At 37.5% G+C, this 25,458-nt stretch overlaps 1 protein-coding gene across 2 annotated transcripts; it reads right to left on the bottom strand.

Annotated features, from left to right (window-relative positions):
* Positions 1–10,386: 10,386 nt before the first annotated feature.
* LOC112045647 (uncharacterized) lies at positions 10,387–19,479 on the bottom strand. Of its 2 annotated transcripts, none has more exons than XM_024081920.2 (2): positions 19,319–19,464; positions 10,387–10,584 (listed from the first exon to the last, which is right to left on the bottom strand). In XM_024081920.2, exons 1-2 carry the CDS (start codon positions 19,433–19,435, stop codon positions 10,507–10,509), a joined length of 195 nt encoding a protein of 64 aa, XP_023937688.2. In that variant the 5' UTR covers positions 19,436–19,464; the 3' UTR covers positions 10,387–10,506. The 2 variants fall into 2 exon arrangements, 1 of the variants encoding a protein (XP_023937688.2); XR_008251372.1 differs by lacking the exon at positions 10,387–10,584 and adding an exon at positions 17,738–18,135 and having other exon boundaries at positions 19,319–19,479.
* Positions 19,480–25,458: the final 5,979 nt, after the last annotated feature.

The following is a 25,458-nucleotide window of genomic DNA, read 5'->3' as shown; positions in this document are numbered from 1 at the left end:
GATATACTACTACTAGCGGACGCCCGCGACTTCGTCCGCATGGAAATCAAAGCAAACTTTCAAGCCCTATTTCACCACTTTAGGGGTTGAATTTGTATTACATTATATTTCGTATTTTTTTTATGATTTATGAACAAATTTTTAAAACTGTAACTTTAATAATGAAAGACTTTCCATACAAATTTTCAACCCCTATTTTACCCCCTTTTCATTTTATTTTCGCAATAAAAAGTATCCTTCTTCTCAGTATAATGGTCTTAAAACGTGCCAAGTTTCATTTGAATTTATTCAGTAGTTTCAGCATGATGCCCGAATTACAAAAAAACACGGACAGACAGACAGATAAAAATCGAAAAAAAATATTTTTAGCTTCAGTATCGATTATGTAATGCTCCCCGACAAATATTATCAAAATAACTTCAATGTACAGAATGTACAAAATGTACAGAATTCGTATTATAAGTACAGATTCTAGATGGTGCGTTTGTTGTTACAAATGGAATAATTAAAATCTCAATTGCGAATAATTGTATAGAATTCGACCAGATTTATTATAAGTATAGATTATCAAACTAGCGGACGCCTGACGGACTTCATCCGCGTGGAACTCAGATTTTCACAAATCCCATCGTGAGGAAACCTGCACACCTGAGAATTTTCTTAATTCTCTGTGTGTGTGGAGTATGCCAATCAACATTAGACCAGCGAGGTGGACTAAGGTCAAACGCCCCTCATTCTGAGAGTAGACTCGTGCTCAACAGAGAGCCGAATAATGATAATAATGATGATGATGATTGCTTTTCACTAAATGCATATTTAGTGAAAAGCAATCATCATCATCTTTCACTAATGGAAACATTATCAGAGAGTAACATAGGCTATATTTTACCCCATATTCCCACAGGAATGGGGTAAAATTAGCCCTAGTCAGGCGAAACCGCGCGAGGTTTGCTAGTATAAAAATATTCCTTACAACATCATTAAGAGTTAACCAATGTAAACAGGTACAATGTCTTCTTTGTTCCTCATTTTTCATTTACATAGTTGTTTTTAGAATATCCAAATTTTTAACAACTTTCCACAGAAACAAAGCTTTGTTAGAATTTTTAATTCGTCTCGAATTTCCACCACCACCAGTTAACGGCCTGTGAGCCGTGATAGCCGATTCCGGAGGTTGTGGGTTCGAATACGGTCCGGGACATGCACCTCCAACTTTTTAGTTGTGTCCATTTTAAGATATTAAATATGACGTGTCTCAAACGGTGAAGGAAAACATCTTGAGGAAACCTGCATACCAGAGAATTTTCTGAATTATCTGTGTGTGTGAAATCTGCCAATCCGCATTGGGCCAGCGTGGTGGACTATTGGCCTAACCCCTCTCATTCTGAGAGGAGATTCGAGCTCAGCAGTGAGCCGAATATAGGTTGATAACGACGAAGTTAAGCCTACAAGATTTTGGGAACACAGTGAAAATTTTTATATTTATGAGGAAGACTGATATAACTAAACAGTTTTATTATGCTAGAGGAGTCAGTCATGCTTCGCTTTGAGTTTGTCAACCTGACACCTTCACCCAATGATGTTAAAAGGAAAAAGAGGTATATACGTTACATAAACCACATTCGATGTTTACAACTGGGACACAAAAAAAATTTCAGCGGCGTTGTCAACAGCGCGACGAGTGCGGCGACTAAGCTCAGGTTTGCTAATTAGCATAGTTTTAACGTGCCACTTGCGGTCCGCGTAACCTATCTACCTCTATATTTTTCTAACATCATGCCCAACTTCATGCCATCAGTCCTTCATCATTGCCTTCATGCCCATTGGCTAGTACAGCAACGCAAGCAACCAATAAAGTTCAACCTATCGGCGACAAACAATCTTTAGCCGCGTTTTGAGGAAGATTAGAATAGAGATGATGACAGTTTCTTAAATTGTATATAAATTAAGAGTAAGCTAATAGTAAAGCAATTTTGTAAAAGTAACAGGATATCTGCGATCATTACTTTCGGAGCTACAGGGATTCAAAGGGTTAGATTCGTGGCACTGCCACGGATCCCTGAAAAACGTCCCATACAAAATTGTACGAACTAATGACGTCGTAGGTACATAATGATCGTTGGATTTGTATGGGCGTTCAAACAAAATTACTAATATCTTTGTTATATGTGCGTTTATGTTTATAGTTCATTTATTAAAATGTTACATGTAATGTAAGGAAGCTAAAACTGTATGAATTTTCATCTATTTACGATAAAAGATTTTTATTTCTTTTGGAAATATCCAGACAATCTTTGCTTTTTATGTATAAATTAATTAACATTGACCCTATTTACCCGAATGTAACATACAAATCAATATATTCAAACCTAGTCATCATCCCCATTCCAGAACTTACATAACTTGTGCTTAGCTAGCCTTAAACGATATTTAAATATCACATTACAAATCTCCAACCACAAATGAATTTATCATGACGTGGGAGAATCCAAAAACGATGCGTAACAATGCGTACGTACTCGCTAATAGCTGCGGATCTAGGATAGGAGGAAAACGCAATATCATTTAAAAGACAGTACAATAGGTCGAAGATATCATTGTCTTGATCGCAAGCACAGAGCAAGTAACTCGCCATAATCTGTAATAATAACTTAATAAAAATGAAGCTTTCATTTTTCTTTGTTTTCGTAATGGCTGTGCTTGCTTTGTTCGTCGGCCAAACTGAAGCGGATCCTAAAGTCAACATTCACACTATCAAGAAGGGAGGGAAAATTATTGTAAGAATTATTTTACTACCTACTTTTATAACCAATCCGTGAATTTCTCTACGTAAAGTTTCTTTCTTTTAGCTTTTTTTTATTCTTTACAAGTTAGCCCTTGATTACAATCTCACCTGATGGTAAGTGATGATGAAATCTAAGATAGAAGCGGGCTAACTTGTTAGGAAGAGGATGAAATTCCACACTCCTTTTGGTTTCTACACGTCATCGTATCGCTTAATCGCTTGGCGGTACGTCTTTGTTTAGGGTGGTAACTAGCCACGGCTGAAGCCTCCCACCAGCCAGACCTGGACCAATTAAGAAAACCTCAATCGGCCCAGCCGGGGATTGAACCCAGAACCTCCGTCTTGTAAATCCACCGCGCACACCACAGCGCCACGGGGGCCGGTCGTTTCTCTCCAGAACTGCAAAAAGTTCTATATTAGAATGAGTATCCAAAGCTGCTCTAATAGGATTTTACAAAAACTGGTAGAGAGATCATCACGAGCAGAGGAGAGGGGAGTTATTCGATTGTCAAGGAATTCCTTAACCCTACATCCACTTGTCACAAGTCCAGGACTCTGTTTGGAGTTTTTCTCTCTACCACGAAATGGACCTGGCACCCGCACGGTGAATTCATGGAATGCTAAGATATTCGTCTCTCTCTGAATAGATTTACACTTAAACGTTCAAGAAATTTTATAAACAACTTGTTTTAAAGAAACCTTTGTGTTAATTTATGGTGCTAGCTTTATTATAATAATAATAACAATAATAATATGCTCCCGATCGACTTTTCGGTCACGGCGGCTAATCTCATGGTGAGATTAACCATGTACGCAGGAGATATTATAGTGCACAAGTGTATGCGCAAGCACAGGTGCACTCTCTCTTCCCTCACTTTCGAAATCCGATGGGACGGCAGACCGACACGACCGGTGAGAGGTCAGGCGCAGGACCGACGGCTTTACGTGCTCTCCGAGGCACGGGGCTGTACTAACACCGCTAACTTTCCAACTCCAGGCTGCTATTAAGATTTTCCTTGTAAGAAAAATCCCAATAACCTATTTTTTTTTGTTGGCCTGACCCGGGATTCGAACCCTGGACCTCATTGTCCATAGCTAAACTAGCTAACCACGGAACCAATGAGGCAATTAAAACTATTACACTAGCGAACACCCGCGTGATTTCCATTACCGTATGGAATACTTAATAATGTAAGTTTCCATTTCTGAAAAAATATAATTTAATGGTTTAGGCATGAAAGCGTAGAAACAAACTCTCATTTGTATTTATAATATTAGTTATCATATTCATATAAGAAGGCATTTCCCATCAATATTAAATGATAGTTTATACAAAAGATTACTTTATGAATAAAAGAACACGCTGTATATCAGTATGGCACAGTTTTAAATAAACAGTAATCTATTTTTCCATTATTCTACTGTTATCAAAACTTATTTATGTAAAACATAATAGAAAAACAATAAATCTAAATAGATCGAATCTATTGGTTATTATTATTTCTCTCTACCTGTTGAGGGGAGTTATTCAAGTATTAAACATAATGTGATAGAAATCTCATAGACTTGATACAGTCTATGAGATTCTAATCTTATTGAAATATATTATTTCTTTTCCAGAAAAAGGGTCTCGGAATAGCAGGCGCTGCGGGGACGGCCCACCAAATATACACCCAATCTCAAAACTGATGTCTAGTTTCTTTTTTATTTTGAATCCACATTTTTTTTAATACATATAGTATTTGTATTGATTTTTGTTGTTCTATAGATTTTATAGCTCTCTTTTGTAGGTGTTTTTTTTTATTCTCAATATTTTTATTTTTATTTTAGGCAATAACTCACTGCATTGTGGTTTATAAATGTTTTTGTTTCATACATATTAAATAAATTTTCAAAATCAAAATCAAAAATCATTTATTTCAAGTAAGTGAGCGGGTTAAGTAATACTTTTCAAAAAATATTTATTTTACATAAATTACTTTGTTTATTATTTTTAACTGCCTTCCAAAAAAAAGGAGGAGGTTCTCAATTCGAGGCGTAGATTTGTTTTATTTTTTTTTATGTTTGTTACCTCATAACTACGTCTTTTTTTAACCAATTAATTTTTTTTAAAGAGTGTACTTCCAGATCCCATTTAATTTTCATGAAAATCGGTTCTGTAACTTTCTGTTAAAATTAAAATAACGAAATTGCTCGTACTGTGGCGCTTTCGTTCACTATGCCAGGACTAGGAGACACTAAACAGAACAATTAAATCTTTTTAACAAAAAAAAATGTAACCAACTTCAAAATCATATTTTTGCGATTTTGAAGTCGGTTAATCTTTTTTTGTAAAAAGATGGGTTAACTTAAGATTAAATCACAAAATTTTACGATTTAAAGACATTTCTTTCCCGTGGTTTTTTTAGAAACGGCTTTAATTAATATACGTCACTGGCTTGGCACCGGTTTCAAAGTGATCAGACGATAACACATACGATGTTATTTTGCGCTTTTTAGTTGATTTTTGTGATTTGAAGTCGGTTAATTTTTTTTGTTAAAAAGATTTTTGTATAGATAAGATACCCCATTGGAGCAGCATGATAAGTCTAAATTCCATACCAAGTACATACCCCCTCTCTTATAAGGAGAAGTGCGTACGTCCTCGCATCGCATCACAGGATGAAATGGATCAAACAACATGGCTCACTGTAGAGCACGAGTCTCCTCTCAAAATGAGAGGGGTTAGGCTAATACTCCACTAGATTTAGTAAGTATCTGCAACATCTCACATGCCCTTTCGGAAGAGATGCGTAAATGTATTTCCCAGCGAAAAAAAAAGGCCAATAATCCACCACGTTATGCGGATTGCTAGATTTCGCACACGTAGAGAATTAAAAAATACTCAGATATACAGGTTTCCTCACTGTGTTTTTCCTTCACCGTTATATTTAATTTCTTAAATGCACATAACTGAAAAGTTGGAGGTGCATGAACGGACCGGATTCGAACCCACGCCCTCCGAATCGAAAGCAAAGGTCCACTGAGCTAATATATATATCTATATATTAGGGGTTAAAGTATGAAATTGCCGATTTCTACTGAAAATCTAAATTGTTTATTTTTTAATTTTTAACAAATTTATTTAATCAAAATAGTTGCCATTATTATCTATACATTGCTGCCATCTAATGGGAAGGTCATTAATGCCTTTGCGATAGAACTCCGACGATCTAGACTGCACAAATTGTGTGAAAGCATTTTGTACTGCCTCCTGAGAAGAAAAATTCTTGTCACGTAGATAATTGTCCAAATCACGAAAAAAATGGTAGTCCGTTGGAGCAAGGTCTGGTGAATACGGAGGATGACGAATAGTTTCTAACTGCAGTTCCTGAAGGGTTAAAATGGTTTCTCGTGCTGTGTGAGGTCTCGCGTTGTCGTGGAGCAATAATGGTGAAGATCTATTCATGAGTCGGAGCTGTTTAACTGCTAGTTTTGTCAACATGGTTCGGAGTTCGGCACAATAGACATCTGCCGTTATTGCTTGACCAGATCGGAGAAAACTATAGTGAATAACATCATGCTGAGACCACCAAACAGTTACCATTACCTTTTTATTGGTAAGTTTTGCTTTAGGACACTGTTGTGGCATTTGACCTGGGGTCAGCCATTGCATTTTTCTTTTCCGGTTATCATAAAGAATCCACTTTTCATCACATGTTACAATTGCATCCAATATTCCTTCATTTCTGTACCGGGTCAACAAGGCAACACAAGTTTCAACACGCGTTTCTTTCTGCAGATCAGTCAAATCATGAGGCACCCATTTTTCGTATTTTTTTATTTTATTGATTTGACGCAAGTGAGTCAATATTGTGGGTAAGGTAACGTTAAACCATGCCGCTAATTCCTGGGTAGTTTGACTAGGATCGGCTTCCACTCTCTTAATTCATCGTTATTCACCTGTGTGGGCGGTCTTCCTCGTGGCTCATTCTTTAAGTCGAAATTTCCATCACGAAAGCGTTTAAACCAAAATCGCACGGTGCGTTCATTAGTAGACCCCTCTCCAAACGCAGCATTGATATTGCGGGCAGCTTCTGCCGCGTTAGTTCCGCGTCGCTAGCAAGGTCACTGTGACCGAGAGCCAAGCTCGGTCACAAACCTTATCCGATTCAGACTCCGAAAGTGAGGACTCTCCTATGGAGGAACCTCGCAAGGAGAAGATCCCCCCAATGTTTATTAGGGACAAGGACGCATGGGCAAACAAAATTGTCCCCATGCTAATAAAAAACAATATCCCTATTCCAAACGCCCAGCTTACCACCTTAGGTATTCGTGCGGAATGCGAGTCATCCGGTGACCATAGGCGTCTGACAGCTTTATTGAGGTCAAACTCAATAGGCTATCACACTTACGCTCTGAGCGATGAGCGAGTCCTCCGCGTAGTAGTCCGCGGTCTCCCCAAGGAGCTTGATACTGAGCTCATCAAAGCCGACCTGCTTAAACAGGATCTCCCCGTCCAGGAGGTACACCGAATGTACCGATCACGCTCAAAAGAGCCGCTAGACCTCTGTCTAGTGATCCTCGAGCTCTCTCCTGAGGGCAAGAGGATATACAACTTGAAGGCGATATGCCACCTCTCTGGCCTCTCCTTTGAGAAGCCCAACAACCGTGGCCGCATAGGTCAATGTCATAGATGCCAGACCTATGGACACTCCCAAAGGAATTGTTTTGCCCGTCCCAGGTGCGTTAAGTGCCTGGGAGATCACGGCACGATAGATTGTCCCCGCAAGGAACGGATCGCTGAAGTGCCCCCAAGCTGCGTGCTGTGCGGCGAAGCCGGCCATCCCGCGAACTATCGCGGATGCCGGAAGGCCCCACAGCCAGGCAAGCGAAGGGGCAGGGCAGCGGGCCGCAAACCGGCGGCACCCAAAAAGCCCGCTCACAGGTTTGTTCCAGCGCCGGTGCCTACCACCAACGCTTGGAACAAGCCATTGTACGGAGCGCCTAACGCTCCTAGTGCGGCACCGGCTTCTCCGGTCGCCAAACAGCCCCCGAGGGCCGCTCCTGCGGCCCAACCCCCTCTCTCGGCCCCTCAAGCCTCGTCCAAACCTTCATACGCGACTCACTCCTTCTCGGATGTATTCAGTATGGAAGAATACGATCTCTTCATTGAGAAATATAAAGTAGACCCCCTAAGGGCAATAGGCGAGCACAGTATCATGCTCCGCGCGATCGAAAACTATAAAAATTTTCTAAATGGCTCACAACGGTAGATTAAAACCACATTCCCTGACTGTCGGCTTCTTCAATGCAGACGGGCTCACCGATAAATTACTCGAGGTCCGCGAATGGATAAGCGACCACAAACCGGACATCTTTCTGGTGCAAGAGACCTTCTTGAAACCTAGCCTTCGCGATCCCACTTCTATCTTATCTCGCCCCCCGGGCGGAGTCGAAATTACCCCTACGTCATGCGAGGAAGTCTCTGCGGTTATCAAGGGCTTGCGCAAAAAGAAGGCTCCGGGGCCTGATACGATTAGCAACAAAGCTTTAAAGCTTCTCCCGGTCCAGATAATCAACCTCCTGGTGAACATCTTCAATGTTCTCCTAGCTCACTGCGCCTTCCCAGACGCATGGAAAGAAGCCACGGTCATTGGTATCCACAAGCCTGGTAAACCCCGCGACCTCCCGACTAGCTACCGCCCAATTAGTCTTCTCAACACCATTGGCAAGGTGTATGAGATAATCATTTTGAATCGTCTCAAAGCCATTTGCGATGAAAAGCAACTTCTCATCAAACAACAGTTTGGATTTCGATGTAAACACTCATGTGTTCATCAAGTGCACCGCCTCACGGAGCACATTCTAACCGGTTTTAATACATTTCATAACCCCATCGCCACCGGGGCGCTCTTCTTTGACGTAGCTAAAGCGTTTGACCGCGTCTGGCACGAAGGCTTGATATTCAAACTAAACCGTTTCGGCGTACCAAACAAAATGGTACGCTTGCTACACAGCTTTCTGTCCAACCGCACCTTCAGGTACCGTATAGACGGCACTCTCTCTTCACCCAGACAGATTCGCGCAGGAGTCCCTCAGGGCTCCGTGCTCTCCCCGCTTTTATACTCGCTCTTCACAAGCGACATTCCCACCGACCACCCGGGCGTACACGTCGTATAGAAGTCAACCCAGAGAAAAGCGCAGCCGTGCTTTTCACCGGCAAAGCGGTCTCCCGTCTCAAGTCCGGACTCAAAGAAGTCTCCCTTTACGGAGCACCCATCCCCTGGCAACGCACTGCCAAGTACCTAGGCGTTACCTTCGATAACCGCATGAGCTTCTCCATGCACGTTAACAAAGCGAGAAAAAAGGCCGCATACGTAATGCACCGCCTTTACGCTATGATAAATAAGAAAAGTAAATTGTCCCTCCGCTCAAAGCTAACGCTTTATAAAACTACGATCCGTCCGATCTTAACCTACGCTAGTGTAGTGTTTGCCCACCGTCCCAAAGCGACCCTTAGGCCGCTTCAAACCCTACAGAATCGTTTTCTGCGTCAAATAACGGGCGCGCCGTGGTTTTTACGCAATAATGACCTCCATAGAGACCTAGAATTACCGACAATAGCTAAGTACATGAAACAGCTCTCTCAAAACTATTTTGACAGAGCTGCCATCCATCCCAACCAACTAGTGGTTGAGGCCTGCAATTACACTCCCAACCTAAACGCTAACTGCAAGCAGAGGCGTCCCAAGAACGTCCTTTACGATCCAGACGATGACATAACAACCGACAATGCTTCCCAGGTAACACAATCACAAGCTACACAGCGTCTTCGCCGGCGAAGACGAGGTCCCCGATATCTAACGTCACCCGGACGTGGGTTTTCTAACTCACGATCTTGGGGGCGTCCGGACTGATTCACTCAGGTCACGGTTACCTCCTCCAGAATGGCCTTCTAAGCCGAGGTCCGAGTCTCATAGGAGACGCCCTTAGAGAGCCGTTCCGTCCTCTATCTTTCTTTCAGCCTTCGGGTCACATCAGGCGATGCTTCTGCGCTCGCCCAACCCCCCCGGTGACGCCGTAGTGGTTCCGCAGGGAGCTATCGGCACCTACTCAGACAGAAAAAAAAAAAAAAAAAAAAGTTCCGCGTCGGAACTCGTATTCAAAAATCACTCGAATTTTCGCAGTATCCATCTTTCTTGTCTAAATTGAATAACAAAAACAATTGAAAGCCGATATTCAAATGTTTCACATTTTTTAAAAAAAGAACATTATAGAAACCATTTGAAAAAAGTTTCATTCGAAAACCTCAAACCATGAAGATTCTATGTCAATTCAAAAAACCTATTGCAATAAAACGGCAATTTAATACTTTAACCCCTATTATATCACGGCTTTTCGTTAAGTTAGGTTAAGTTAAGTTAGCTTGAGTTAGAAACTAGTTAGCCGTTTTACAAACAGCTCCTTAATGTAAAACTTCCAACTAAGTAATCTATGTAAGCATCCAATGGCGCGCACTAATTTTTTTGATGCTTTGTACAGTTTTAAGTATTCATCGTCCAGGAACCTTTGTTCCTACCTTAGAAATAAACAAAAAGGCAGATGAAATAAAGATAAAATACAGTCAAAAACTCATTTATTATACGCTCAGAATTAAATATATTACAAAATGGTTTCAGGTAACAAAAAAGTAATAACAAAGAAGACGAGGGTAGATGCGCAATTATGTTGTAAACATATCAGTGGTGCCTGTTGCGAACGTGCGAATATATTTCGTGGGCCGTGCCCGCCGCTCCTGCCACGCCGAGACCTTTTCTCTGAAAAAGAAACAGATAGTAAATATAAAATAAGGAGCAATTTTTGTGCCTTAGTTCACGGCGGAGGTTCTGGATTAATTTTTAAATATCTTTAACACTGATTTTTAACTATTTTCACATACAAAACAATTGTGAGCATAAAAATTTGTAGTCCAGTATGCGTGAAGCATTTTTACAATTGATTACTATCAAGTTCATTTTCCGTGAGTAGCTTGTATGTAGCTTGTAATGTTGTAATGTTTCGACATTTAGAAATTTTTATTACCTGGTTAGATACCAGAATCAAGAATTTTCGTAAATATAAAAGTTGAGCATCTAATTATGAAGCTACTCACGGAAAATTAACTTGATAGTAATCAATTGTAAAATTGCTCCACGGATCCTGGGCTATTGGAATGGAAATGTCAATTTCAAAACTTTGCATTTATTTATAATAATTTTGGAAGAAACTCTTTCCTATGGTCAGTTTCTTATTGTTTTTCTTCATTAGGTATGAATATGATACTTAAATCACGTTTTACGTTCTCATATAGAGACAAGAAAACTAAAAAAAAAATTAACTACAAATTATGAAAAAATGTTAAATTCTAATAAAAGTTCAAAGCCCGGCAGCACCTCGCTTAAATAAATGTAACAGTAACTCTTTCTATCTTTGTGTTACGTTTTCACGCCTACGCCGCAGAACCAATTTCGTAGACAAATCAATGGAATCCCTAGGGAAGGATATAGGTTGTCGCAAAAACAAAACCTTAAAGAACTGAAAACTTAAACTGGTTATACGAACATATTGAATTGAAAACTTATCGTTTCTGATACGATACGTTAAGAGGCATTCCAATCACATAAAATCAAACCTACTCGTAAATATGCTAGGCGCAACATTAACTTACCTACCTACAATAATTTTGCCTTCTTTTCTAATAACTATGTCAAAAAATTCAATGAAAGATTAATTAGTTAAAGTTAAATTAGTTTCCCATTGTATCTTGAAATCTATACTTATAATAAAACTGGTCGAATTCTATATATTTATTCGCAATTAAAGATTTTACTTATACCATTTGTAACAACAAAACGTTAGCGTGGCATAAAGGACGCCAGTGCCATCTAGAATCTATACTTATAATACGAATTCTGTACATTTTGTACATTCTGTACATTGAAGATATTTTGAAAATTTTTGTTAGGGGGTATTATATAATCGATACTGAAGCTAAAAATATTTTTTTCGAATTTTTGTCTGTCTGTGTGTCTATCTGATTGTCCGTGTTTTTTTGTTATTCCAGCATCATGCTGAAACTACTGAATGAATTCAAATGAAACTTGGCACGGTTTAAGACTATAATAAGGAGAAGGTTACAGGATACTTTTTTTTGCGAAAATAAAGTGAAAAGGGGATGAAATAGGGGTTGAAAGTTAGTATGGAAAGTCCTTTATTTTTAGAGTTACAGTTTAAAAAAAATTGTTCATAAATCATAAAAGAAATACAAAATATAATGTAATTCAAATTTTTTTAAAATACAACCCCTAATGTGGTGAAATAGGGATTAAAAGTTTACGTTAATTTCCACGCGGACAAAGTCGCGGGCGTCCGCTAGTAAGAAAATAAAGCGCCTCGGGCCGCTCGACCGAAGTGATAATTTAAATCTGTCGTATGTGTGAGAGAAAGGGAAGTCAGACAGAGTGGCGCCGTAACGCGAAACGTTACGAAGCGGTTTACCCTCCCATAAAAAGTTATCACTTCAAAATACAGTCCGGACTCTGGACCCTTGAAACCTGTCCCTTCTTGTATGTATTTCATTTTCATTTAAAATAATATTATTATCATACTTACAATAACTTTCCCTCCTTTCTTAATAGCGCCCAAGTTAACCTTCGGATCCGCTGTGCTTTGACCGACGAATAGAGCAAGCACGGCCATCACGAACACAAAGAATGCTGAGAGTTTCATCTTTATTTACTTTGTTAAGTGTTTAGAGATCGATAGCACTGCAGGACAGCGAGCAAGACAATGATAGGACTACCATTGCTCCGTCTATTTAAATGCCTTGGTATTTTCCTCGCCGTGCGTATTAAGGCTTTGTAGGTATTCCGATTGGGGTTCTCCCATGGAATACGTATGTTACATAACTGTGGCGATATATCTGATATAACAAGATGGTATGTTAAAATGGGTTTTAGTTTTGATTTTAAAAGAATAAAGTTTCTATGACTCCTTAGGGATGATGGCAGTTTTTTAATTGTATATAAATAAAGAGTATGCTAATAGTAAAGCAATTTTGTAAAAGTAACAGGGTATCTGCGAACATTACTTTCGGAGCTACAGGGATTTAAAGGATCAGATTTGCGGCACGACGGATCCCTGAAAAACGCCCCATACAAAACGGTACGATTTAATGACGTCGTAGGTATATAATGATCGTTAGATTTGTATGGGTGTCCAAACAAAATCACTAATATCTTTGTTATTTGTGCGTTTATGTTTATAGTTCATATATAAAAAAATGTAACATTTAATGTAAGGAAGCTAAAACTGTATGAATTTTCATCTACATATACCTATTCAAACCTAGTCATCATTCCCATTTGCTACCGTACATGAGCTGACAAATTTTCAGCTTTTATAAAATTACGAAGGCCTGGGGACAAGGGTCTATTAGTATTGAAGTTGTTTAAATCGCACAAGCGCTATAAGCCACTATGGCTTTCGCTATGATATTTGTACAAACGAAAAGGAGATTTAAACTCACGTCTTACTAGACACGAGCATACGTTACTTATTTCTGCACATCCAAAGAGTTAAAAAAATCTTTTGTAGTTTTGGGTGTACTCTTCTATAACAAGATCCCCAAAACTCTGATGGACCTGCCAGTAGCTTTAAGCAATGTGTAAAAAAACATTTACTTAGTCGAGGTTACTACACCATTGATGAGTTCCTTAATGATAAAGATGCTTTGAGGCCATTGGATCAGCTTCAAACTTCACACAGGAAGTAATACTGTAAGAAATTGTAATGTTTTCATCAATTGTGAATTATATTATTATATGATTTTTTTAAAAGAGCAACTGTTGAGTTTCTTGCCGATTTCTTCTCAGCAGAACCTACCTTCCGAACCGGTAGTAGAATCTTTACAAATAGTCAACTGACGTATCAAAAGTGCTTATAAACTGAGCCTACTTGAAATAAAAGAATTTTTTTTAAGCATTACGTAACCAAGCGGTTAACCCTCCCATAAGAGGTTATCACTACAAAATCTTGTGAGCGACACTTGGGTTACTAAATTAGCTGTTTTACTTAACCGACCGGTTTGTAAAACGGCTAGCTAGTTTATAAACTTGGGCTAACTTAACCGAACTTAACGAAGAGCCGTGAGGCCCAGTCGATATAACCTCTGCCGATTCGGAAGGCGTAGTTTCGAATCCAGTCCGGAACATGCACTTCCAACTTTTCAGTTATGTGCATTTTAAGTAAATTTTTAATTAATAATTAATTCACGTGTCTCAAACGGTGAAGGAAAAACATTGTGAGGAAACTTGCATACCTGAGAATTTTCTTAATTCTCTATGTGTGTGAAATCTCCAAATCCGCATCGGGTCAGCGTGGTGGACTATTAGCCTAAGCCCTCTCAATCTGAGAGGAGACTCGTGCTCAATAGTGAGCTGAATATGGGTTGTTAATGATGATGACGATGATGAACTTAACCTAACAGTATTTTCAATACTTTTAAAAACATTAAACATAGATTTATGACCCCAAGTGAGATTTAATGTGCCGGGTTTTACGTGACAGACATATGTTTTCTATGGTGACACCTCAAACAATTGTATAGGTACTTACTACATTAAAGATGTACCACCAATGAATATATTACTTGGGAGAATCCAACAGTGCGTAGTAATGCGTAAAAGCCTGACTTGCAGTCACGAGGAAAATGCAAAACCGTTTAAATAGAGATTACAATAAGCTGGAGTATCATTGTTAACTTTGCAAGCTTAGAGCTATCGCTTCTTATTAGTATTTCGCTAAGAAATATACTATCAAAATGAAACTGTCCGTTGTATTTGTTTTCATAATGGCCGTGCTTTCTCTGTTTGTTGACCAAAGCGAAGCAGCCCCAAAAGTTAATTTGGGCGCTATCAAGAAAGGAGGCAAAATTATTGTAAGTTTTTATTTTATTTTCAACGTTATTATATACTTAAAAAAGAATATCTAAAAAAAAATTGAACTTCTAAAAATAATTGTTACTAAATGTTTGTTTGTCTTCGTCTGCCTTGACTGAATTAAAGAAGCTTGTAAAAACTGTAAAGGAAGAAAAAATTACAAAATTAGGTCAAACACTTAAATTACCTGATTTTTTTTTTCTTTTGTCCACAAGAAGGTATCCCCTATATAAGATACTATTTCATTCGCAGTTTTCAGTTCATTTTACTGTATTTGCCACCTAATACATCAAATCAAAGCCCCTTGTAGCGATCACAATTTCAAACAAACTGGTCAGTAATTTTGATCGTTTAGCAATAAATTAGTGAATAGTGAATACGAAATCACGTGACTTAAGAATCGCTATCAATAGCTAGTTGGTAATTCTTGTGTACCTACATCGACTAAAGTTACTTCAGTTAGAGAATAGTTCAGCTTGGTACCTATGAGTCCTGGATCGGGCTATGACATACTGAGCTTTACTTTATGGTATACAAGTTTATTGATGGTTTCTTTTTTTTTTTCAGAAAAAAGGTCTGGGTGTAATCGGCGCAGCGGGAACGGCTCATGACATATATTCCCAAGTTCGAGACAGGAATAACTGAAAAAAACATTTAAGGCCTTTCTATGACACTGCCGCAATTTTGTAATATAGAGTCAATTTTGTAATATATTAATCTTGTTAATGTGATAAAACCACCTAAGTATTGTTTCTAAATTTACCATTTAACTATTTGTAAAAAAAATACGTAGGTAATTAGGTATAGTTAGGTAAATGGTCCCAAAGTCAACTATCTCTGGAACTTATCTGGAACTTATCTGGAACTTATAATAACAAAGTTAAGCTGAACCATTAAGTAGATTTAACAATTATTTATGTAAAGTAATTTATAAGCATTTCTTCACTTCCAATTGTTAATGTAAAATCTAGTTTACTTATTAATAGTTTAGTTTAATTAGTTTCCACTGCCTACTTAATCTGTATGTTTTTATGCAAATCCATTTATAAAACCGATTTTGAGAATTCACGATATTTTGTGATTTTTTTAGACGTTCTTTTATTTTTTTTTTTTTTGCGAAAATAAAACTTGATAAAATAGTACTTATTTAGTAAAAGCTTCCATCAAATATTTTTAATTACTTTTTTTTATTTTTTTTTCTTTACTTAAAATATAGTACTTAAAACCATAAACCGTTAAACCCCTGTGGGTTATGAGTTCGTTTTTCCACAGATTACATAAAAGTGTTTTGAACTGAACTTTCTTTATGTACCTAGGTATACATATAAAAAAATTCTCAAAAAGTTCAAAGTGTTTATTAAACGCGACCTTCCAGGAAAGTCTTATTGATTATAAAATTATAAAAAAGCTTGGTGTCGAACTGCACTATACGACAGTGTATGTACTTAGTTCTAGATAAGTTTGTAAAATGGTATTAAACAAAAAAAAACCTAGGCTGAGTTTGTTCTGGGCCATTCTAGGGCCAAGGTGCATTTGGAACCCTCGTAACTTTAATTTTAGGTTTTCGCCTAAAAGGCCAAAATAAATTCTGTTATATTATTATCATTCCCACCACACTGCACCCATTGTCTCCAACCTCTAGATGTTGGTGTCAATAGCCCTTTTAAAACATACTGCTCTAAAGCACAAAATAACTGGCTAAGAACTAATCCCGGGAAGACCATTTATGAAATACCAGGTATAGTAAAATACGCTCTGCCGTCGGAAGCAACACATTTAAAAAGACAGGCATTTGGCCCTATGATTCAAACATATTTACAGACGAAGATTTTGCACCGTCTTTGGTCACTGATCGCCCGAAGCCAGATAATCGACACTCACAAGGTACAGATAACTTGCTTGTCGTTACAAACAATCGAGAAAGGACTCCTGAATATCTTGATCAAACTTTGGAGTCAAATTATGTGGGCAGCAATGTTGATGTTGAGACTAGTCCATCAATACCTACTGCAGCATGTTCCTGGACAAAGCGATCAGCGAAATCAGTAATCAAGAACGAGACACACATCAGTGCTATCAAGAGCCTATCCATTGCTGCGGCTTCCAGCTTCCTCAATCAACTGATACAATACAGGAGATAAAAAACGGCAACTTTTTCACCAGAGCTAATGAGACCACTGCTTAAAGCACCTTTAAATGGACATAACAAAGGACGTAAAAGAAAGACAGCTGTTCTTACGGACACTCCAGAGAAGAATGCTTTGGCCTTAGAACAGGCTAAAAAAAAGAAGAAAGAAAATGGAACTGCAAAGAAGGTTAACGGTAAAGGTAAGGGAAAAGGTAAACGAAGAAAAATACCGACTAAGAACCCGCTAAGAGAAGAGTGTTGCAAGATGACGACAGTTCTGATAACGAACAAGAATGGTACTGTATCATATTATGTTGTGATGCCTATTCTAACTCTGTCTCTGGAGAAAAATGGATTAAATGCAAAGAATGTAAGAATTGGGCCTATTTACAATGCATTAAAAATGAAGACAGCCTAGCATTTGTATGTCCTAATTACTATTCTGATAATTCTGATCTAGAGAAAAACTAGCTTTGATCTATTTTGTTTCTTTTTGTTAAAAGCTTAATTAAGCTTAAAGACTGTTGATTTATAGTATAAAGAATAACAAATAAACATAATATTATTAAAAATGTATGTCTTTTAAATTCTATATTAATTTTCATTCATGTAAAACACCTAGCATATCAACGGCACAACCGACCTCGGCTACGGCACAACTTGCCCCAACGTGGGGTTGGTAGTGCGTTGCCGCCAAACAACATACAAAAATCACTTTTTTTTCAAAAAATATTAAAAATGTGGAAAATCTGACAGTCAATTCGTATTCGAGACTAAATTTGGCTTAGGATGAACCACTACTTTTAGACATAGTACTTGTATTATTCGAATTATATGAGGATTTGTCAAAATCGGCACGTTCAGCCCGCTCTCCCCTAGGCAGTTGTCTGTGGTGTAAAAATTAAAACTTTCAACTTTTAATACGTAAAACGTAATTTATAAGTAAAACATGAGCTATAGAGTTATTTATGTGCTCTTAATATTTTATGAGGCTATTGAAACTTGCTAATTTGTTTCGCTTTAAAAAGCTCTTCAATAATACAGACCTCTTGACTTAATTAAATAAAATAGGTGGAAGAAAAAATTGTATATTCATATATTATTTTTATTAATACTCATTCGTTGCATATCAATAAATCATTTGCCATACAAATAAAAAAATATAACTTTTTTGTTTCAGTCTATCCCTTTCGTCTATCTCGAATATCACTGTAGATAGTGTGAACAGTCCCTGCTGCATCTATCACTTCGAGACCCTTCTGCTGAAAATATAAATGAATATTTGCCATTAATTTAGTTTTAGTTAAATATTCCACACAGAAATACGATAAAACAAATTATTAGTCCCAAGAAGCCCTACTAATACTAGCGATTTCAGATGTTTTTTTTATTCTTTACAAGTTAGCCCTTGACTGCAATCTTATCTGATGGTAAGTGATGATACAATCTAAGATGGAAGCAGGCTAACTTGTTAGGAGTAGGATGAAATTCACGCCCCTTATGGTTTCCACACGACATCGTACTGGAATACTAGCGATTTCAGAATTTTTTTATTCTTTACAAGTTAGCCCTTGACTATAATCTCACCAGATGGTAAGTAATGATGTAACCTAAGATGAAAGCGGGCTAATTTGTTAGGAGGTGTTGTTGCCACTCGCTTGGCGGTACGTCTTTTCCGGTAGGATAGTAACTAGCCACGGTCGAAGCCTTCCACCAGCCAGACCTGGACCAATTAAGTAACCCTCACTACTGAGGGTTTCTTAATTAGATCGGGGATCGAACCAAGGACCTCCGTCTTGTAAATCCACCGCGCATACCACTACGCTACGGAGGAGGTCAAAAATAATATAATGTTTTGTTTATGTACAGACTTCAACATTACTATTTAATCTGAATAAACAGTATCTACCAACAAAGTTTAGGATCAATAACTCAGTAGGTTTCAGTACAAAACCAATTTGCCTCGTCTGAAATCTGAAAGCTTCCATTCCTAAAGTTTCTGGCCGTATTTTAATGAAATTGTTAACATTATAGACAGTGCTTCTAAGTAATAACTGCTGGATATATTTTAATTGAAATTTTATTAAAGGTGACCCCTTTGTCGCCCCTAACTGCCTCATTTGTTAAGTGCTAAGCCTAATATGAGGTCGTGGTGGTTCGAGTTTGGGTCAGGCCATGAATTGGGCTTTCATATTCATATTCATATTCTTTAAAAAATTGTCACTAGCAAGGCTGTAGCAGTAACTTTTTATAATTATTCTTTCTCACTCACCTGATGGTAAGTGCATTAATAAAGCAATAGTTGGTAATCTTACTCAGATCTTAATATAAATATTCACCACTAGAGCAAAATATATACAAATAGGTACAAATAGGTAAATTAGAAAGATTAAATTAACTCATTCAAGAAAAACTTATATTTTAAACCCATTAAAGACAACTTACAATAATTTTGCCTCCTTTTTTAATAGTTTTTACGTTAACTCTCGGAGCAGCATCACTGTACCCAAAAAGTAATGAAAATACGGTCATTACAATAACAAAAATGGCGGAGAAATTCATTTTTTCTCAAATAAAGTAAACTAAATCGTGATGACTGTTGGCTTAAATCCTAAACAATGTACTCTTCAACAATGTCATCGTCCATTTAAACGCGTTTTAACAGAAGTTTTTCCTGCTGGCTACTTTGCTTGGGCTATCCCATGTTAAATTAAATTCATATCAAGTACGTATCGTATTGAAATAGATGTAGTATAATTATGTACTAGATGTGTGTATGTAGAAAACAATATATAAGGTTACGTCATTTTCATATTTATAGTCTTGGATAATAATAATAATTATAATACGATTATCGTATTATCAAGATCTCGATACTCACGTCTGATATATTGTAGATAAAAAAATCAGAGGAATTGAGAACAATTTTTTTTTTTAATAGGTAAATAGTTTTGGGTCAGTAGATATATAATGTAACAATTTTCATATAAGGCGCACGGTATGGAAAAATTATGAGGAGTAAAATTCGTTTACAGGTCACCCTAAAGTGACAAATTTTGCGCAACGTCCATTTGCTTTGATACTATGTATGTGTATTTTATTGTTCCTAAGGCAGGCTACAGACCTGCAGTTTTAACCCTACAGTCGAACTGTTCAGTTAAACGCCCCTGTTTAGGTAAAACTGAGAACTGTACAATAATAGTAATCATTTTGATTGAAATTTTGCTCAGATATAACTGCACAGTTAGGTACGAGTAATACTGCGCAGTTTAAACTGTAGCCCGCATTGAAGACGAACAAAAAGCAAATACCAAAAGATAAAGAGCAAACAAAAATTTAAAAAAAAATCGGTTGTCTGTAAAGTCGGTTTACTGACGACAGTTGACCGTGACACCGTCATAAGAAAATACTGATGGAATGGTTGCATTTTTCAAAAAGAATTTTTTTTTTCTAAAATACTGTATAATAATCTTCATAGACCAGAATATACTTTATTTCTTGTAAAAAAAGTTGGCAACCCTAGAGCGAGGGAACCACCCATGACGTCATCTTTTTTCGAGTGTGCAGCCGGCTCCATCGAATTATAAGACGTTGTCACGTCAAAAATAATTCAAATGGTTTATGCATGTTATATAAAATTTATACTGTTTATGCTTCGTGCCCAAAATATAATAAGAGAAGAAGAAGAAGACCATTGTGTAGATAGCTAGATGACCTCGTGTAGGTGTGTGTAGATATGAGCGCCCTATGGTACCAAAAGACGAATCCAAAATTATAGACGAGTTTGGGAGTTTGGGCCATGGCCAGAAGTGGGATGGTTATGGGTTATATAAAAAAAAATAACTAGGCTAAATAAAATATAACATTTTTTAAACCAACTTTTAGGTAGGTTTAATTTTTGACGGCCTCCGTGGCGCAGTGGTAAGCGCGGTGGATTTACAAGACGGAGGTCCTGAGTTCGATCCCCGGCTGGGCCGATTGAGGTTTTCTTAATTGGTCCAGGTCTGGCTGGTGGGAGACTTCGGCCGTGGCTAGTTACCAGCCTACCGACAAAGACGTACCGCCAAGCGATTTAGCATTCCGGTACGATGTCGTGTAGAAACTGAAAGGGGTGTGGATTTTCATCCTCCTGTTAACAAGTTAGCCCGCTTCCAACTTAGATTGCATCAGTCACTTGCTATCAGGTGAGATTGCAGTCAAGGGCTAACTTGTAAAGAATAAAAAAAAGGTCTTGATAATAGGTACTGAGTGATGGCAGGGACACAAATATTTTCACCGCATGACAACGAAATAAAACGATAATTTTATTTATTGGCTTCCATTGTGACGACTCAATGGAAAATTAATTGTGTCATCCGAAATTCTGTGACTTCGCTTCCACCGTTTCATGAATAATAAGTAATTGGCTGTCTGTACGATGTTGTATCGAGTTATAAGTTTATTATAATTTGATCAGAACCGTCTCCCATTAGTGATGTTTACTTATGAGTAAGATTTGAGGTTATCGAAGGGCACGTGTTTTAAGGTTTCGTAAAACATGTGCCCATGTTGGGGTTCCTTGTGTCAACAATAACTTTATAGTTTCGCTTGTATGTTTACTTGTATGTCTGTTCGCGGTTTAGCTTAGTGACTCTTTTTTGAGAGGTTTAGTGACTCTTACTGTAGGTATATACTGGAACGGTCTCTTAGTTAACGAAATAAGGATAGCTTAGCTGTAGCGCTAAGATATACAACTTTGGCGCTATAGCCTAGCAAGTTCGTTCGTAACACTCCCGATGGCCGGGAGTGTTAAGAACGAAGGGTAGCGCACGACGTCATACCCGCGCAGTCCTCCACTCTGCACCGCGCGCACGACTTTACACCCGCTCAGGTCTTTCCCCTATATAGCATGTAAGATGCAGCTCTGCAGAGCGTGCCTTCAGTGATGTTAATTTCAATAGGTTGTTAATACAGACCAAGCTAGTGAATAGGCCAACAGTTGCTCTTCACAAAATGTGCTAATTAAATTAAAACAAATGCTACAGTCCGCCGACAACAAAGTTTGTTCATTATAATATTCAAAGAATTCACAAGTTACAACCTTTATCAAAGCACCAAGACGTCCTGTACAACGAAGAACAGCTTTTGAAACACTCAGAAATTCTCTAAAACTTGATATTAAATTCATTTAGGTATATTTACATTAGAGGTAAACAGTAGACCCCAGCAAAAAGAAATTACCAGCGAAAAAAAGTTATCTGAAAACCGCCAAATTAAAAAGTATCTAACATCCGCCTGATTATGTTTTTCTTTTACATTTATTATTCAGATAAAGGTTGAATTTTTATAAAGTTGGTACACTGCTTGACTGTTTGAGCGTACTTTAATATAATATTTATTGTTATTCGGGTTTTAATAACTTCTGAAATAGTAATAACATAATTACTAAATACTAGTAGAATCTCGCGGTTTCATCTGCGTAGTTCGTATTCCCGTAGAAATACGGGGATAAAATATAGCCTATGATACTCACAGATATTGTGACTTTCAGTTAGTGAAAGAATTTTTCGAATTGGTCCAGTAATTTTGTTATATACCAAAATATGACTTTTTCCTCTTTATAATATAAGTGTAACTTATAATTTTCTTAACACTTGATAGCTTTTAGTTCGCATATCAAAAATTTCCAGCAAACACTTGAAATATAACTCACTTATTTATTAGGGTTCCGTATACCTCAAAAGGCAAAAAATGGTACCCATACATGATCGATACCTCTATGTGTACCTAGTCACATTCATCCGTCGATGTATAAATGAGTCATACTAGCGAGCGCCACGCGATTTCACCTGCGTAGTTCTCGTTTCCGCGGTAATGTGGATGATATTTACCCTATGTTACTCGCTGATAATGTAGCTTTCCATTGGTGAAAAGATTCATAAAATAAGTTTAGTGCTTTAAGCGTAACAAGCAAACAAATAAATTCACTTTCGCATACATAACTTTTTTATACATATATCAAATAGTAGGATAGGTACCTAGGTTAGGATCGTACCAGCTGATAAACTTTCAACCTTCCTCAAATGAACCATGGGGTATGTCTGGCTATCGCAGACTATATATCAATATCAGTTATTATTTTTAAAATCTAGAATTTTCTACTCTATCTGTCTATAAGAAATAAGAACCCAGCGTGTAACACTTTCCTCCATCTATCTCTCTCAGTTAGTGCCGTCCGCCTCGTTTATTCTCTCGAGCTTTCAGGCAAGAAATCTGAATAAGCATTTTCTCAGTGCTCGCTTATTGTTAAGGGATACATTTCTTTTACAATACAATGCATTACCCATTTATCACTGGAAGCGAGTGAGTTACGCAGAGATTCTTGCATAATAATACACTTGACTTTGATGGATAGATGACTAGTAGACGCCCCGCTATTTCGCCTGCGCAGTTCCCGTTCCCGTGGGAATACAGAGATAAAATATAGCCTATACACTCGTAAATAACGTGGCTTAAATAGTAAAAGAATTTTTAAAATTGGTTTAGTAGTTCCAGAGATTACCCCCTACAACATCAGAAACTATATCCTTTTCTATAGAACTAGCCGACGGCCTGCGGTTTCAGCCGTGTGGTTCTCGTTTCCATGAGAATACTAGGACAATATAGCCCATGAGACTCACAAATAATGTGGCTTTCAAGTGATAAAATATTTTTTTAAATCGGTTCAGTTAATTGCCGTCTTCAACACAACAAACTTTACCTCTTTATAATATTAGTATCATGAATAACCCATTTTCAACTCACCGTTGAGCACGAGTCTCCTCTCAGAATGAAAGGATTTAAGCTAATAATCGACCACGCTGGCCCAATGCCGATTGGCAGACTTCACACACATGGAAAATTAAGAAAATTCTCATGTATGCAGGTTTTGACACGATGTTTTTCGTTTACCGGTTAAGACAAGACACGTGATATTTTTTTTTGTAATTAATATTAAAATATTTTCTTAAAATAACATAATATTATAGATAGAAGTATATTTTTTAAGGTATGTAGGTAATAATTGACTAAAGTAAATAGTCCACCAGATTGTAAATGGAAAACCATTGCTACAAAACAGAGCAACATTTTACTGGGCATGTACTTAAAGAACACGGTCCTACAAAGTGCCTGAGGCGTAGGTATAGGTAACTACCTAGATTAGATATAAGTAACAAAGAAACCTTTAAAGAATAACTCCTTTCTATTAAACTTTTTACCCGACGACTACAATGAAGTAGTTTTACACTGATTTACTGGGATTGCAAAATATATTTTTGGTATACATATATACATACATACATAGTCATTATAGTTTACCTCTAGGAAAATCCGCTGACAATCTTATCCTCACAGATAGAATAATGCTACGTGACCAACGTGACCAAATTAACAATGTAACAGACAAAGGAGGTATTTTAGTGAAAATACATCAAAGGGAAATCCAAAATCCGTTTTAAATTTTGCAAATAACAAGTAGGTAAATTAATAATCCGTGAGGCCCGGTGGATATGACCTCTCACCTCTGCCTCCGATTCCGGTGTGGGTTCGAATCCGGCCCGGGGCATGCACCTTCAACTTTTCAGTTGTGGGCATTTTAAGAAATTAAATATCGCGTTTCTTAAACGGTGAAGGAAAACATCGTGAGGAAACCTGCCTGCCAGAGAATTTTCTTAATTCTCTGCGTATGTGAAGTTTGCCTATCCGCATTGGGCCAGCGTGGTGTATTATTGGCCTAACCCCTCTCATTCTGAGAAGAGACTCGAGCTCAGCAGTGAGCCGAATATAGATTGATATTGGTTGCATATTGATAGTTTAACTAATTTGTATTATTCGAAAAATATCACAATTTTATTAACTCAGGAGTTACGAATCAGGAATGCGTTCGAATTGTAAAGTTATCTTTGTATTCGATAGTCCATTTATTGAATACCGTAATGTTATACATAGGTATAACCTGACGGTACGATTAACAGAAGCAAATCATGACAAAATGTGGCAAAATAAGAAAGAGCAAAGAAAAAAATCCTTTTCAGAGCTTCCATTGTGCGAGCTGCGCGTAAACGGTTTATAATTATGACGTAATTTTCTCCCTTTAGGTAAAAGATTTAAAAGGGTTTCCACGAGGAGGAAGTCGTGGCCTTCCGCTAGTCATAATTTATCTAAGTTTTACCGTAAATTTACTAAAACGCACTAAGGATTTGTTGTGATAAGGTTTCCTCACGATGTTTTTCATTCATCTTTTGAGACACGGTATATTTAATTACTTAAAATGCTCACAACTGAAAAGTTGGAGGTGCATGTCCCGGAACGAATTCGAACCCACACCCTCTGTAATCGGAGGCAGAGGTCATATCCACTGGGCTATCACGGCTCACGGCAATGTTAAATAGTGAGACATAAATGATTTAAATATACGTAACAAAAAAGCCTTTAAAGAATAATTCCTTTCTATTATACTTTCTACCCGACGACTACAAAAGAATGGCAATGTTTATTTCTTTTCACAAAAATCATATTTCCATTCTTCTATCTAAAATTCCGAATTTCATCAATACTTTAAAACT

The sequence above is a fragment of the Bicyclus anynana genome, chromosome 13 (genome assembly GCF_947172395.1).
Source record: "Bicyclus anynana chromosome 13, ilBicAnyn1.1, whole genome shotgun sequence".
Lineage (NCBI taxonomy): Eukaryota > Metazoa > Arthropoda > Insecta > Lepidoptera > Nymphalidae > Bicyclus > Bicyclus anynana.
Note: the sequence above shows the minus strand (reverse complement) of the source record. Positions and strands in the feature narration are given on the sequence as shown.

Excerpts from the sequence above, each read along its gene's own strand:
- LOC112045647 (XM_024081920.2), bottom strand. The coding sequence starts at position 19,435 with ATGAATTTCTCCGCCATTTTTGTTATTGTAATGACCGTATTTTCATTA. Across the intron at positions 10,585-19,318 it reads AAAAAGGAGGCAAAATTATT|AGAAAAGGTCTCGGCGTGGC; the intron begins GTAAGTTGTCTT and ends TTTCTTTTTCAG.